This window comes from Elgaria multicarinata, chromosome 16 (assembly GCF_023053635.1).
Source record: "Elgaria multicarinata webbii isolate HBS135686 ecotype San Diego chromosome 16, rElgMul1.1.pri, whole genome shotgun sequence".
NCBI classification, from domain to species: Eukaryota; Metazoa; Chordata; class Lepidosauria; order Squamata; family Anguidae; genus Elgaria; species Elgaria multicarinata.
Genome location: NC_086186.1, coordinates 15,704,153 through 15,720,984, shown reverse-complemented (window position 1 = coordinate 15,720,984; position 16,832 = coordinate 15,704,153). Strand labels below are relative to the sequence as shown.

The window sequence follows — 16,832 nt, the reverse complement described above, 5'->3', positions numbered from 1 at the left end:
GTCCCATTGTGAGATGCTGAGTCAGCACACACAGGTCATCTTGCAAAACCCTTCTTTTAGAAGCCTTCCCACTAGCAAAGAGAGATTTTATTTAAACATCTGTAAGCTACATGCTGTTGAAGAACTGCGCCCTAAGCAGTGTAGAAACCCAATAAACATGGGCTCCATGTTTACAGAGCTTTCCCCCATGTTTTACCACCCCTGCCTTTACAGTCCAGCAAATTGTTGTATTGGTTTATCGGTTTGGGTTCCATATCTGACCCCATTCCAGGAGGGGACTGAGAAATTGCTTGCAGTTAGAATGTGAAAGTCCTGACAAATGGCACCTGGTTTTCAGATTCTGAAGTGTTCATTTTGTAATGCGTTTTCCTTTCTCTCTCTCTCTTTCTCTTTCAGACACAGACCTGACTTTGGTCATTGGTGCCAATGACACAGTGAACTCTGCAGCCCAGGAAGATCCAAACTCAATTATAGCTGGCATGCCTGTGTTGGAAGTCTGGAAATCTAAGCAAGTAAGTAATAAGGAGAGACCGATGGGGGTCTTGTTCGATCTGTGACTGTGAAATTCTCTCCACACCAGAACAAACAACAGCTAGCATGAAATATAAACATGCAGGGGACTCCTCCACCCCTCCAAATTCAAAAGGTATGTGCTTCATTGCAGTGAAAGCAATTTCTGTAATACCAATTGAAAAGTCAGCAAAATCTCTTGGATGGCATAAAGCTTGCTCCTTTGGGGTATTATTCTAGTAAACAAAAGGATAAGAGGATGCACAACAGAGTCTATGTCCTCCCCATCGTCCACATTTCTTGTCAGATGTCACCCTTTATGTGCTGTGTAAATTGCATTTCTACTCATTCATTTTGCAGTGATTTCTGAAATTAATGATTTCTTGGATGTGCCAGAGTAATTGGGTCTACTAGAAACGAACAATAAATAAGACTGCGGAAAAAAAGTAAATAGTTTAACAAGTTGTCACTGAACAACCATTGTTGGGGCTGCTGAAACTCAGAACCCAGGGCCATCAGCTGGGCAACGTTTCCCAGAGACACCTGGTTTGCCACTGTGGGAAGCAGAATGCTCTACTTGATGGATGGACCATTGGTCTCATCCAGCAGGTCACTTTTTAGGTTATTACAAATATGTGGTAGTTTTGCTAAGATGCAAGATCTGAAAGACCACACTATAGTTTGTGAACCCTATTGGCTCTTCTGTTCACTTCGTCAACATAGAGTTGAAAATCTACAGCCTTCCACCAAACATATTTTCTGCATATTCTTGTAATGTTTCAGAAGTAAAAAAAATATATATATATTATTTTTTTTAAAAAAAAAATTATACAGTCTTTCTAATCAGGAAGCCTTAAGGAATATTCCAAAAGTCTCTTCAGTACTTGGGCACCCACTTTTAGGGAGATGAGCCATGTTGAGCTGAAGCTCTCAGCCATATGATTTTAGGGTAAGTACAATATGTCTGTCTGAGTAACTCTTTTCATGCTGCCATTTTATTTCCCTACTAGGTCATCGTCATGAAGCGCACCCTAGGAGTTGGGTATGCTGCAGTCGACAATCCTATTTTTTACAAGCCAAATACCTCAATGCTGCTTGGAGATGCAAAGAAAACCTGTGATGCTTTGCAAGCCAAAATTAGAGAATCTCACACCCATTAGTGTCTCCAGTTGGATTTGTATTATAAGTGCCAGCCAACGATACAGTATTAAGTACCATTAATTTCATTGGGTTGGGCACAGTGAAATCAAAGGAACTTAAAAGAATAACTCTGGCTCGACTGCATTGTTCAGGGAGTAGATTGGGGATGGATGCAGTCGCTTATTTATATACAACTGTGTCAGACGGACAGGTAGGGAAACTTAACATATTAAATCATGTGAGAAATTAGTAGTTTCTGTGCCTTTATGGATGAAAATGTAAATCTCTGTATTTATTAAATAATATATATTCCATAGTTTGCAAATCAGTTTATTTCTCTAACATTGCTACAGCTGTTACGGCACTTTAAATAAGGTGGGGTGACCATATGAAAAGGAGGATAGGGCTCCTGTATCTTTAACAGTTGCATAGAAAAGGGAATTTCAGCAGATGTCATTTGTATATATGGAGAACCTGGTGAAATTCCCTCTTCATCACAACAGTTAAAGTGTTGGACTAGAGTGACCAGATTTAAAAGAGGGCAGGGCACCTGCAGCTTTAACAGGTGTGATGAAGAGGAAATTTCACCAGGTTCTTCATATATACAAATGACCCCTGCTGAAATACCCTTTTCAATACAACTGTTAAAGAAATAGGAGCTCTGTCCTCCTTTTCATATGGTCACCCTAAATAAGGCAGATGGTAGGGATGAGCAAATGGCAGTTCCTGGGCCAAATTTGATCTTTGGGAAGTACCATCAGTTGCCAGTCCAGAGGCAAGAGGGCTGGTATAGCGGGAGTTGTATCTTTGCCCCCTAGGGTTATCAGTAGTGACGGCCTGGTCTGCTACTCTCTGGTATCCTCATAGCAGCCCTTTAGGTAAAACTAGATGCTGAAGATGGTAGTTCATGGTATAAAAGAAGAGCAGTTCAAAAGCTCATTGGATTTTATTATACTTTTACGTATATCTGTCTGGGCTCCCCTCCCACCACAAGAAGTCATTCAGCTGGGCAAGATGTCCATGAATATACCTGTAGGGGAATGATGGAGCATGTTATGGTAGGCCTGGATGGACTTGGATGGACACCAAGTGCTCTGTTCCCTTTCATTGCTTCTCCCTTATACCTTGTTCTCACTGCCATTAAAAAAACCCAAAAAACTGAAGCCAACGGCTTCTGAAGTTGAGGAAAGTCTCTGGAGCAAGGATTGCAGCTGGTAGGGAAAGTTAGGAGAACATTTGGACCCATGCATGGAAGCATTTAAGTGCCTCCAAGAGGTTGTTTGAATCTTGGCTCTCATGTTGTGTGGGGGTGGGGATTAGCTTATAACACCCTCCTAAAGTAAACCAAATTCCATTTATGTAAACTTTAATCTGCCTCTATTTTTAAACAAACAAAAAAAGCATTTCAAAGAAATGCTTTTTTGGAATAGAAGGAATATGTTTTTCTTCTTCTGTTTGATTGTTGTAATACATTAGGTCAGGGGGTTGCTTTTGTGTGCATTTCCAGTGGGTGGATGCTTTCCCTTTTCAATTATAGTCCAGTAATCTTTTTAAAAGCTGCTTTAGGATTGCCTAAGAAAAGTTCAAACGAGTTCTCCTTGTTTAACAATGCACAAAGATGAAAATGTCAGGTCAACTACCAAAATCCATACATGGGAAATTATATGAAACATTGCACAAAGCCAAGGTGCCCTTTTCCTGACAGCAATAAACGAAAAGGAAAAAACCCATGGACAGTGAAAGCATTTGCTGTTGCAGTTTATTAGGGAGATGACTGCTCAAGATATTTCTTGCTGCAAAAACATTAACCCATCGTTCTGCATAATGTTAGTGGTTCAAGCAATGTGGGCCACAGTCCAATGGGCGTTAATGGCATTTCATTAAGTGCAGGACCACAGCTGTGGTTTACATCTTGGAACTGGGGTTACCCTCCCCTGAACTTCTGAACTCTTTATTGCGATGCATCGCAAGCAGATGGATGTGTTGGGACCAACTGGCCAGCTCTGCGCATCCATTTTGTGTGCACAGAATGCACAAAATGCAGAATAAGGATTGGTTTTGCCCAAATTGGGTTCCCTAATCCAAATGGACAAGTAAACTGTTGGCTTTCTTCTGGTTCTCATAATCCTTGAGACTCGGGTTGAAATGATTGAGAGTAGATACAGGTTAGACAAAAGAAAAGACTGCTTCACAATGCATAATTGACTTATGCCACAGCCTGCTTTAAGGAGCAGCACTATCTTAGATGGTTTTAAACTACTAATAGAGCAGTGACGGGAGCCTATTAACAACTATTAGGCAAGATAACTAAATGCAACCTCCATGCAGGGACAAGTATCTGGTGCTGAAGGCAAAAAGAGGCGAGCTAATGCCTATGTGCTCCATTGAAGCTTCTCAAAGCCATCTAGCTGGGCATTGGCCAAGGGAAACTAGAGTATTTAGGCCTTTAGTCCAATCCTTAGCAGCTCTTCTGAAGTAGCCTTACACATTTCAGAAGGGTTGAGTTTACCAAAAACGAATGCAACGGAAATTCCATCTGCTTTAGGGATGTTTGCATGAGGCTGTAATGCAGGCCCTATTAAAATGAGTTGACTCCTATAGGACAGGATCAGTGCGCGGAAGATGGACAGCAATAACTGGGAGCAGTCAGTCTCAAATGCTTAGACCAAATTCTCAAAAAGCCATTAGATATGTAAGTTAGGGAGTTTCCTAAAGTAAACAGCAAAGTCCAGTATTTCACAACTTCATTCATTTTACTACAGTATCTAATAATCAAAGCCGTTATATACAAGGAATTTAGAAGCAAGATCTTACTACATTTATTTCCCTATCTCAAGACCGTACCTAGTGGAAACCTTTATAAGGGGAGTCAAAGAACAGAGAAGATTGAAATATTCTGTGTGCATTATCACTAAATGAAATTTATTCATAGTTTTGGACATTACAAAGCCCCAGAAAGGGAAAATGACCAGAATATGTGTCTTATAACCCGAACAGGTACTGGTATTAAAAAAGTTGTTCCAAAGTTGAAAAGAAAAACACAGCTCGTCCTTTTGGTAATTGTGAATCTGGCTTACCGTCTTCAAAGAGATGTTCATCATTAGATTGCTAAGAACAGTCCAACGATTCCCTATATCACATGTATTGTATACCTAATCTACAAAAACTCTTAATATACAACAGGATTGAAAAGAGAGAAGGAAGCAGTAGTAACAAAGCATATTCTTATTTCACTACATTGTTAAGGGGACAGAGAGAAAAAAAATACTCCTCAGTTTCTTCACCCGATGGAAGCTCTCCAGCCTTTGCACAGTCTGTAATTCCTTTCATTTGCCAGGACCCAAATGTCCTGAAAAAACAGGTACAGTTCACGCCAACCTTTGTTTTCTTAGGAAGCTTTTAACATCAGTTGGCAGGAACTGCATCTTTCTGTATATTTAAACCGTATATTTATCTTGGGAAATGTATCATTATGACAGAACTCAGAAGGAAACTTTTGTTTAGCAGTATCAGAATGATCAAACTGAAATGGGCGTATACGCAGACGTAATAACACTATTATTGTCATGTTACTGAAGCAATTTTACAGCTTAATTTAGACCCAGCCGTGTTTACCTTTGGCATCCTGCTAAATATATTAGCTTGGAATATATATATTTTTGTCCACTGAAATATTGTTCCAATCATTTTTAGACACCAGTGACATCACCAGGATGAAGTCATCCTTGATGATCAAGATCACATTCCTATACAATGAAACAGCTGAACTGAGTTTTATTATGTTTAAGAAAAGAGACTCCTTGTTGGCATCTTTGATGCTCTTTACAATTTGAAAACATTTCTGTTCAGAGGCGACAGGCTCAGGTTTGTTTCAGGCAACACTCTCATAGCAGTCCATTGAAGACTTGCCTGAAGTTGCCTGAATTTAGGACTAAATTCAAGGGACAGGAACTTTTACCATTCTAACAGTATTCTAACTGTACAACACAGTTTCTGTAATTCAAACCTTAGTAATATGTTTTAAAGAACAAAGTGCAATGGATCATAATTACTATTTTGTTGGGAGGGTTTTTGCTGTTGTTGTTATTGACATGAGGAATGCCTTATTCTTTTCCTGCAGAACACTTGGCATTTTTTATCAATTTGTACATAAATGAGAAGAAGAAAAGCAGATTGTCATACTGTCCTTCATATTTTTCTTTTAAGAGCTCCTTGTGATAGTCTACTAAAAAATAATAAATTGCTTCAATAGTAGACAGGTACGTATCCGGTTTCCCTTTTTGATGACGCCAAAAGCAGGTTTTCCTTGATTTCAGTTCAATTTGTAGCAATCCTGCATATGCAAGGAAACAAAATAGAACATGTATGCACTTAATCTCATCGATGACTCACATCAACTACCGGTAGCATATTGATAATAGGTTCCTTTCAACTATCTCACACAGAAAATGTGTCTGATGAAGACTTGTGTGTGCAGATCAACTTGTATACACAGTTGTTTATATCCTACTTTGAGTATGTGTGGTAACTCCTTGTCTATTTTTCTGTGAACTGTTTCCTTTACTGAGAGATTCTTTCTGGACAAGGCTGTGAGCAGACTAAGAAAAAGGTTTTGTGCTGTGCATGTCTATGCTGCAATTATGTATTACAATCATGGTTTTGGAGAATCACAGAGGATGGTTATAATTAAGGAAAAGGAATGCAGGCATTTTTCTTCTTGTTAAGAGCCAATCAAGAACTACATCATGGAAGAAGAAAAAGGAGCCCAGACCAAAGGCAGTTCATCTCTGCTGGTACTTGGTGCATTTGGGATGAATCTGTTTAACCAAAGAAAGCGGAAGCGTTCAGGCACTATTGTACAAAAGTCTGTGATTGAGACACTTTAGAATGGGGCACAAAACTCTTGTTTTATTGCTCCTTTCCTGAATAGGAAGATGCTGGATGATTTATAGATCCCCACCCCCATTAAAGCACACAACGTTTTATCACCTGAAAAAGCAGAACACTGTTAAGGGCTGAGATCTCCTTGCTCAGGCAATCACAAAAGTGTTCTCAACTTGTTATTTTGCATGCAAAAGAATGGTACAGCTCAAGCCCAGAAATGTATGTATGCACAACAAGACATTTTAAGTGTGACTATGACAATACCCAGTGTTCATGCATTTTGCATCCAAATAGATGATGGGGGGCGGGGGGGGGGGAGAAGTTCACCCTGAATGATGGTATGGGATTCAGTTTGCATGCAGATGGCCTGGCCAAGTGAATCCCCAGCTCCATCTGTATGGCTTACTCTGTTTGCTCATGCACAGCAATAATGACTTAGATGTGCTGAGGATTGTCCCCCTATTAGTTTGTTCAGCAGCAGCAGCGCTAGGCTGCATGTCTAGGGTGACCATATGAAAAGGAGGACAGGGCTCCTGTATCTTTAACAGTTGTATTGAAGAGGGAATTTCAGCAGGTGTCATTTGTATATATAGAGAACCTGGTGAAATTTCCTCTTCATCACAACAGTTAAAGCTGCAGGTGCCCTGCCCTCTTTTAAATCTGGTCACTCTAGTATAGCTCCTGCAGCTTTAACTGTTGTGATGAAGAGGGAATTTCACCAGGTTCTCCATATATACAAATAACATCTGTTGCAATTCCTTTTTCTATGCAACTGTTAAAGATACAGGAGCCCTTGTCCTCCTTTTCATATGGTCACCCTATGCATGTCCTTATTATAGTTTATTATTAACATACCTTGGAGTCGCTCATCTGTGATTATTTTGTTGGTTTGATTCCAGGTACTATCGATAAATACAATTTTCTTCAGCACAGCGTCTTTGAACCTGCTATGCAATTTGTGTTCACCCAAGTCTCTGTCATTCCCTGACTCTAGTTTCACACACTTGAGGGCTGGTTCTGCTGATGAATCATCCTTCTTGTAATTGACATCCTCTTTACATTTGTTTTGCAAAGAGAGGGGTATGTCATTTACTAAAATTGAATTAGGCCCAGGAAAGATAAGTGCAATCTAAAAGGAAGATAGACAGATCAAGTATGGCTACAATGAACAAACATTAATTTAGTGGTTACAAACTTCATTCATTCACAGAATCATAGAATCATAGAGTTGGAAGAGTTCATCATTCAGGCAAACAGAAACTCAGGGCAGCTTGCATCCTTCAACATGAAGATGAGTTTTGAGGCTAAGAGAGAGTGACTTGCCTAAGGCCGCCTAGCAAGTTCATGGCAGAGACAAGATTTGAACCAGGGACTTCTTGACTGGAAGCTCAGCCACTACAGTACATCACTACAGTACAGTATTACTCCCCAAATCATTCAAAAGTCACCTGAATCAGTACAATAACAGGCACATTTTAGAATGGTGCCATCAGTGTTGAGAGAATAATGGGTACAGGATTTACTACGTGCATTGTTTAAGCAAATGTTAGAAAATAAAAAGATATATTAAACATAAATGAGATGTTTACTTAAAGGTGCAATCCTATGCATGTTTAGACAGAGAAATGTCCTTCAGCTCCCAACATGTACCAGCCAGTGTGGATAGCTGGGGAATGCTGGGAGCTGTAGGACATTTCCCTGTCTAAACATGCATAGGGATTGTGCCCTAACTGTACTGGGTTTGATGTCATCAACTCAATCCTCTAAGGCCCACAGTGATTTATCTGGGGCTGATCATGCAATATGCGAGAAAGCAAGTCCACTTTTACTATAATGCTTTCCTAGTCTCTTGTCCGTCCCCCCAAACTTTTCACTAGCATTTTTTTTTTTGCCTTTCTTGCAACGAACATTTCCCCCCAATCCAGGAACATCAATTATTTCTCCCTCCACCCAAACATGTAGAAATGAAGCCAATGCTGCTGTCCCAGTTCCAATTCTAATTCATTTTAAAACTAGCTTTAGCATTAGCCATACTACCAAGTTGCATTTTAGAATCGTTAGTTCAAGCTGACTAGATCCAGGAAAATCTTACTGCAATGAATTCAGTCCCAAGAGTGATGTGAATGAAGAAGCCAATGCTTAAGAACTGGAATTTACTCATGTCAGTGGAGGTGTATAATAATACCAAACTATATAGATTCCTATGCAAACAAGCCTATTATTTTTCCCTCTTGTGTATGCACAAGTAATCCTGAATACAAGATAAGCCATGGAATCCTCTTTGTGGGAATGTAGAGCACCAGAAGTGCAAGGGCTTCTTAGGGTGTAGCAAGGCAGAGGAAGAGGAGGTACAATGCTAAGCGTTGTCCCCCACCAAACTACTTCTAGAAAAGCTCTTACTTCATGTCTCATTTCTTCATAGTCTGGAATGCAAGGATAGGTGTAGATTGTAACATCTTCAGAAGCCAGGAGCTTGGCATGTACAGCTGTGCTTTTGCCATCGGTTTCATTGGGATGCTTAATTATGTCGATCTTCAAAGGCAGCTGCAACCAAGAGCAAAGCACATACATAGAGAAAAGGCACTCCCATTTTTTGCACGCAGGTACAAATACCAGAGTACAAAGTACATGCACTTTGAATTAGCTGCGATGGACACATGTTAGAACTCACCGCTTTTCTCGGCTAATCTGCTTAAAACTCTAAACGAGAAGGGCAATTTCCACTCACATAAATCGCTAGCAAAATGCTAGTCATTGTGATGGGCACGCAGAGGCAAAATCACTAGGAATGGCATGTTGCAAAGACCAGAGTTGGTTGGCATTCCCCACAGCATTTTGGGGGTGCCACCAACATCTGAGATAAGATTGACAGCTACCAGAAAGTAGGGCTCTTTCAGTTGTGGCTCTGTCCTCTCAGGACAGACCAGCCAAAAATGTTCCTTTGGTCTTTTAAGGAGAAACAGAGAGAGAGAGAGAGAGAAGAGAAACATATTTTTCATAAGCTGCTGGGAGAAGAATGAATGCTATCTCATGCTTTTAAAGTGATCTGTTTGCTTTGAAATTACAATTAAAACATGTAAAATCATAAGAGCATATTGTTAGGTCCTAGGTCTTAAGGCAGGGCACAAAATGAATGACTATGAAGCTTTTTCACATTCTGCTCAGACTGGCAGTGCAATCCTGAAGTTTCAGGTAAAGGTCTTTCCAATTTCCTGCTGTAGAGGTCCCAGAATTGAACCGGAGACCTTTTGCAGGCAAAGAGTGTGCTCTGCAAGGGAGCGACCACCCTTCCTCTTCTTTTGCCATTAGGGCAACGACAATTACTGTGATGGTTGGCACAGAGAGTTTCAGTGCTATTTTTAAATAATTATTACTTTTCCAATAGTTGATCAGAATCATTCTACAACTCCAAGCAAACTACTACACGTTCAAAATATAAGTAAATAAATATTACTTCCATGAGAATACATCTATAGTAATCACATTATACAAATAAATCCAATTTAAAACTTATAATATTTAAATAACATTAAACCGTACCCAGCATTACATATGGATTGATATTATCCTGGATCTTGTTATTTCAAAAGGAAATAAATGGACTCCATTTTTCTTTGAATTTATTTTCTGATTTTCTCCCATTCCTAGCTCTATGTTGGTTAATTTGAGCATATATAACATGTCCCGTCCCATAACCTCTTCGTTCATTCACCAAGTGATGGAAGGTTAGTTTTCCTCCTCTTATAAGCAATGGTCATGTGAGCTGCTGTTAACATATGCACAACCATTTCAACATTCCTCAGTACCAAGCCCTTAATATAACACAATAAAAACACCAATGGGTCTGATGGAGCATCACATCCTGTCAGATCTCCAATTTCTTTGAGAATTAATATCCAATAACTTCTGATTTTTAGGAATGACCAAAATATATTAATTGTATCTGCTTTCACTGAGCCACGAAAGCACATCACTCAAACCAGCACAGACAGATCGAATTGTCTCTGCTAGAGGTTCAATTGAAAGAGCAAATAATTATGATAACAGCCATGCTAGATGTGTACCTCGTTTAAGCATCTGATTTTACACCATCAACAAAAACTGATGTCACGGGATTTGTATATATCAATTTAATGCAGCTAGAATTTTTTTCTCCCATTCCAAACGTCAACAAAACCTGGTGGAGGTATTATTATTATTATTATTTATTTATTTATATAGCACCATCAATGTACATGGTGCTGTACAGAGTAAAACAGTAAATAGCAAGACCATTCTACCTTGTCCGAAGTCTTTTTTGTATCATACAATAACAGACCATACGGTTTCCTTTGATTTCTGATCTGAAAAGTTACATTTCAGAGTTTTCGAATATTGGTCAATAATTTCCAACCCTTAATAAAACCTGTTTGATGATATCATTCAATCCAAACTTTGAAAACTACAAACTTTGAAAACCACAGGTCAGTATGATTCTGCTTTAAAATGTTCTTTGCTTTGCTTCGGGATAACTATTTAAAAAATGCACACACTATAGTGCAAAACAGGACTCTCTCTGTATCCCTCCTGATTAGAATGAATCACTGTGAATGAAAGTTAGTAAAAATGAGAGATGAAACTAGAAATAAGATATATTCTGTACTAACCTTCACAATAGGAATTTCTCCGGTAGGGACAGTTTCAACTGGAACATAGCATGTGTAACAATAAAACATCCTTGAACTATTACATCTGGGACATTTGGATCTCCCTTGCTTTTGGGCTCTCTCAAGAACTGCCTGTGATGCTAGATGCAAGTTTTCAAGTGGCGTTTCCTGCAACATGGATGTAGCCTGTGAATCTAGCCTTTTCAGACATTCAGAATTTATTTTTATTCCCTGGTGGCTTTCTTGATCTTCTTGTAAAGTCACAGCTGAATTTAAAGACATCTTACATTCAAATAATGTCCTTGGATCTGTTAAAGACAGAAAAAAAAATCACAACATCTTTTAAAAAGTTTCAATTTGCACAGAAACACTTTGCTAATTGCAGCCCAAGTCTTGATGAGTTGATGTAGACAAAAGCAACCATAATGAGTTTGGGGGGAGCTGACATTCCCACCTCTAAGGGTCAAAGGGAGGGATTCTTGAAAATTGCACAAAGGCAACTCCACAAATGAAAGTAGAAGGGGGCAGGAAAGTCAGCTTCTGCCAGCCCCGTTATACACATTGGGCCCACAGTAAATAAAGCAAGAAGCCTTATTCACCCAGGTTAAAGCCGTGGTTTAAGGTGTCTTCTGAACGGGCCCACTGTTATTTGGATCCATCCCAATGATTTTAAATCAATTTAAATAAAGAGCTATTATGAATTCCTGTTTAAAATGGGGCTTGCATTTTGAAAGTCTTAGTATCTTCCCATGCACAGCAACTTTAATCCATTATGCATACTTTAAAAATTTATATTTAATTGAATAAATTTGTTTACTTAGCACAGATTGGGTATGCCAAAAGGGCAGATTCAGCTTTTGGTGTAACAACAGTACCCCACATTTCGGTTGGCCTCTAGTGGTATGTGCCAAAACCAAAATTTAATGCAGGGTAGTAGCTTCACTCTTCAGTGTGGCCAAGAACAAGCACATTGAGAAATCAGCTTTTACTCTACATCTGCTGTAGGTTAAGGGGATGGTGAGAATCAGTCTATATTTAAGTGTTAACACCTTAAAGCTCTGCGTTTCTTTTCTGTGCTTTGTGTTTTAGTAACTAATTGATGAACACATCATGGTAGAGTTACTTAAACTGATAGTACCATTTTAAAAAATGTCATGATAACACTGGTAATGTATTTTGCTGGAGTTTGTTGTATTCGTGGATTATTTAAAAGTAAGTAAATATGTCAATATGGACAAGTACATTAAAAAATCACAAATATGTGTGCATATCTTGAGTGGCCAAGAAAAAATCATTTAGCCTTCAGCCTGTAACTTTTTGGAAAACTCAAGCAATTGTCATATCCTGTGCTGCAAACACTGAGCGTGGAACATTTGCTAATTTACTGGATTCACTTTGCCAACTTTCTGAGGATAAAATAGGTAATGCTACTTATCTAGTAGTGATACTTATCAAAGTGAAGAAAATGATAACAAGATTTTGGAACTGTCAGTTTTCTCAGCTGAGGAACAACATATTGGCACTAAGTTTTTTTTATTGTTGTTCATGAAACAAATCTCCATCTCATTTATAGTGTTAGTTCTTTCTTCCTCTGAATGGGTAAATTCTGAGACAGTTTATTCTGGAAAGCTCAGGAGGTGGGCGAAGAAGTCTTCTCAGGTTTGGACTAAACCTTCCAACCACGCAGATTCCTCAGCGAGCAAGAAGTTATTTAATTTGTTATGCATTCCCAACCGACAGACCAATTCACTTTACTGTAATGCCTTGTGACAGCATAATGCTCAGCTATGAAGCTCCAAGGAGCTGCAGTTGACATCAGCCCAGAGAAATGATGCTGACGGAAGAAGGGAGCTACCTCCATGGTCTCCAGGAAATGTACCTCTCAAGCAGAGCAAATAAGAAGCATCTTGTGTATATTGCAAGTGGGGTTGAGGCATGAGTCTTGTAGGAACAAGTGCTTCATTCCAGCTGCCAGTCACACTCATAAGTCACCGCTCAAGACTCTTCAGATCAGTTCGGTCATTGTTACTTTGAGAATTCTTAGCAGATTTTTAAGGCAAAGGTGACATATTCTAAGTTCACCTGTCCCCCTTCAGCAAAACCAGCTAAACCAGTATCTTCTTGGTGGTTAGTGTCAGTCTAAACCTAAGGAGACTTAGACTCAAATCACTATTTAGCCATAAAGCTAACTGGATGACCTCGCTGGTCACTGTCTGTCAGCTTAACCTACCTCACAGGGTTGTTGTGAGGCTAAAATGGAGCGAGTGGAAGAACACAACCTTGAGCTCCTTAGAGGAATGGCAGGATATAAATTTAATAAATGGAAAAAATAAAAACAACAATGTACTGCAGTATCACACATAGCAAATGTAATACTATGTATTTCCAACAAATGCTGGATGCACACTGGTTGATAAGATCAGACAAGATGGTATCAAAGTAGAAAAGCACAATGAGTGACCCATGGCATTTTGTAGAAGTGGGGGTGAAGGGAGAAGTAATAAAACAATAAAACAATCTCAGTTCAATATGAGTCTACTTTGACATCATGAGGGCAGATGGTTATGCCTCTCCCAGATCATGTGTGCTTAACCATCAGAGACACAGCACATTCTTCCACAACCTGGTGCCCTCCAGATGTTTTGAACTACAACTCCTATAATTCCTGCTAGTGGGGACTGATGAGAGTTGAAGTCCAAAACATCTGGAGGGCACCATGTTGAGAAGGCTGGAGTATCAGGCTGAAAAGCAAATGCTCTTGCATTTGGAAGTCTTCCAGCTTTTTATTTGGTTTTCATTTGAATAAAAGCTTAGACATCCGATCTACTGGGTATTTGTGGGGAGGCTGGGGGAAGTTGTAGGGCTTTTTCTGTCCAAACATGTATAGGACGTTGCTCGGAACATAACCCTACTACTTTAGAGGATCAAGACACTTCTCCTTTGTGCACTTCCTTGGGAGTAAGTCATGGAGGACCAGGCTGTACTCGAGGCCAAGAAGACTACACGGCTCCCTTGCAGCCCCAAGGACACATAGCCTTCTGAAACCAGTGGGACTTAACTTCCAAGTTCACCACTCCAGTTTTTAGACTGCAATCCTATGCACACTTTCTTGAGAGTAAACCCCAGCCAGATTTATTTCCAAGTGAACCTGCCCAGGACAGCATCACACAGATGCAATAATAAGCATAGCTTTACCTGGGAGTAACAGTGCAATCCTAGGCAAGTCTACTCAGCAGTAAGAATAAATCCTATGGCATCCAATGGGACTGACTTCTAGGTAAATGCGTATAGGATCGCAGCTCAAGTCCCATTTACTTCGGAGTAAACCTGATCTTCGGTATCAAATGCGTTACGCTTGATGGCACTTAGCCTTTTCATTATTTATATTGCACTTTACGATTATGTCGTGCTCCTGCCTTTGGAAGCCGATCCGGGGAGATCGGGAGAGAAATAATGATTTTTTTTAAGGGCACAGTATGTTTGGGCAAGGGAAAGAAAAGTCCTACAACACCCAGCATGCCTCAGCCAGCCATGCTGGGAGTTGTGGGACTTCTTTCTATCTAAACATGCATAGGATTATACCCTAAATCATCCTTAAACGGTGTACAGGTTCGGGCCAAGAGCAGACCCGGGAAGGGGGCACCCGAGGAAGCAGGGGAGGGGAAGAAGGGACCCCAATCTTTTTTAAGTGGGGGGACACCGCTTGGGGCCTCTACTCTGAATCCCAGAAAGAGGCGACTGTTAATAGAGCCAGTGGTGGCTGGTGGCTACGATGTCAGTGGGGCTGTGAATCCGCTCTAGGGTTCTATCAGAACCAGCCAGAACTCTAACGGAGCTATCCAAGGTGCTAAACCCACTTTGGGGGTAGAGTTCAGCACCTTCGATAGCACCTTTAGAGTTCTGGCTGGTTCTGAGTGAAACCCAGAGCGGATTCACAGCCCCACTGTCATCGGAGCCACCAGCCTCCACTGAACAGAGCCCTGGAAGTTATCTAGCACCCATTTCCCCACACAGAAGGGAAACCGACCTACGTTTGTTAAGGCTCAGCCCAGGGGCTCCTCCCTCCGCTTCCTCAGCGCTTGGAGTCAATCGCAGCCGCCTCCGCCCTAGAAATAGAAATTGTCCTCAAATGGCACCGCCGTTGCAGCACTTTCTCCCCCCACAAAGGAAACGTGCGTATATGCGCGGTCGCTATACCTGGCGCCAGGTCGGAACTTATGTGCCGGGGTTGGCTGGGAAGGCCGGAAGAATTGGACGGGTGGACCACGCGCAACGGGGGAGAGGTTGCTAAGGTCCCTTAGCAACGTAAATACAGGCCTAGCGAAAGCGCTGCTGCTGCTGCTGCTGCAATGGGGAGCGAAAAGAGATGCTGATTGCAAAGGGGCGAGAAGAAGAGCTCCATGTCTCTTCTACCGGGCCCTCGGCCACCCTCAAGGGTAGGCGGTTTAATATAAGTCTCCGTTTGAAACTAGGGTTGCTCAGGACTATCTTAATTTATATTTATTTATTACATTTTTATACCGCCCAATAGCCGAAGCTCTCTGGGCGGTTCACAAAAATTAAAACCATAATAAAACAACCAAGAGGTTAAAAACACAAATACAAAATATAGCATTAAAAGCACAACCAGGATAAAACCACGCAGCAAAAACTGATATAAGATTAAAATACAGAGTTAGAACAGTAAAAATTTAAATTTAAGTTAAAATTAAGTGTTAAAATAATGAGAGAATAAAAAAGGTCTTCAGCTGGCAACGAAAAGAGTACAGTGTAGGCGCCAGGCGGACCTCTCTGGTGCAACCCTGAATATGTTCAGCCTTCTTGAGTGGGGTACAAACCCAAGCAAATAAAGAGGCATTCTTATGCAACTTTAGACAGAAAAAGCATGCCTGGGAGTTGTAGGCCATTTTTCTATCTAAACTTGCATAGGATTGTGCCCTAAGTAAATTAAATTATTCCGAAGTAAGTCCAAATATGTTAAATGGGACTTGCTCCCGGGTTAAGATGCATATCCACTTATTTAGGACCTAGTCCCATTGCACTAAGTAAGCATGCATAGGATTTTGCAGTGAACCCATGCCTGCTTACCCGAGAGTAAATCCCATTAAATTATGTATGAGAAACTTACTTCCAAATAAATATACATAGAAACGCTTAAACAGGTAGTTTCAATGGAGCATAACAATTGATAGTCCTATATCAGTTTCCATAGCTGTACAATGTCGTTTTGCATTATATATTTGGATGCACACCCCAATCTCCAAATTAAAAATAAGGATTAAAAATATAACTCTGCTTATAATTATTTTTTTATAAATTTTCAATCATGCTTCCCAGCTTGTTTACAATACAATAAATACAATAGTAGCAAAAATAAAAGCAATAAACTTCTGTTTTGAGTTCTGCTCCTTTGTAACAAGAAGCATAAAGAAATAGAGTAGAAGCTTTTCTAGACCATGGAAGGAACTTGGAGAAAGACCTCTCTATAATATCTGAAATTGCCTTGTTTAGACATCTCTGCAGCAAATTCGCAACCATTTACTCCAGAAACGTTTTCAGCCATATATTTTATGGGATCAATCCAAAATAATTGTAGACTACACAGGAGTCTGCAGCATAACAAATTTTCCTTGAATAAACACATTTATTCTC

At 40.1% G+C, this 16,832-nt stretch overlaps 2 protein-coding genes across 3 annotated transcripts in view; one reads left to right on the top strand and one right to left on the bottom strand.

Annotated features, from left to right (window-relative positions):
- LOC134409470 (NAD(P) transhydrogenase, mitochondrial-like) overlaps positions 1 to 2,020 on the top strand; it is a 69,438-nt gene extending 67,418 nt beyond the window's left edge. The window contains exons 20-21 of the mRNA XM_063142205.1: positions 397 to 512; positions 1,521 to 2,020. Coding sequence (XP_062998275.1) covers positions 397 to 512; positions 1,521 to 1,670 — 266 coding nt within the window. The 3' untranslated portion in view covers positions 1,671 to 2,020. The remainder of the gene's footprint in view (positions 1 to 396; positions 513 to 1,520) is intronic.
- A 2,597-nt stretch (positions 2,021 to 4,617) lies between these two features.
- Positions 4,618 to 15,338, bottom strand: DTWD1 (DTW domain containing 1). Of its 2 annotated transcripts, none has more exons than XM_063142314.1 (5): positions 15,208 to 15,338; positions 11,181 to 11,488; positions 8,935 to 9,078; positions 7,390 to 7,663; positions 4,618 to 5,983 (listed from the first exon to the last, which is right to left on the bottom strand). In XM_063142314.1, the coding sequence occupies exons 2-5, from the start codon at positions 11,460 to 11,462 to the stop codon at positions 5,754 to 5,756; spliced, it is 930 nt and encodes a 309-aa protein (XP_062998384.1). In that variant the 5' UTR covers positions 11,463 to 11,488; positions 15,208 to 15,338; the 3' UTR covers positions 4,618 to 5,753. The 2 variants fall into 2 exon arrangements, with proteins under 2 accessions (XP_062998384.1, XP_062998383.1); XM_063142313.1 differs by having other exon boundaries at positions 15,212 to 15,338.
- Between the last annotated feature and the right edge of the window lie 1,494 nt (positions 15,339 to 16,832).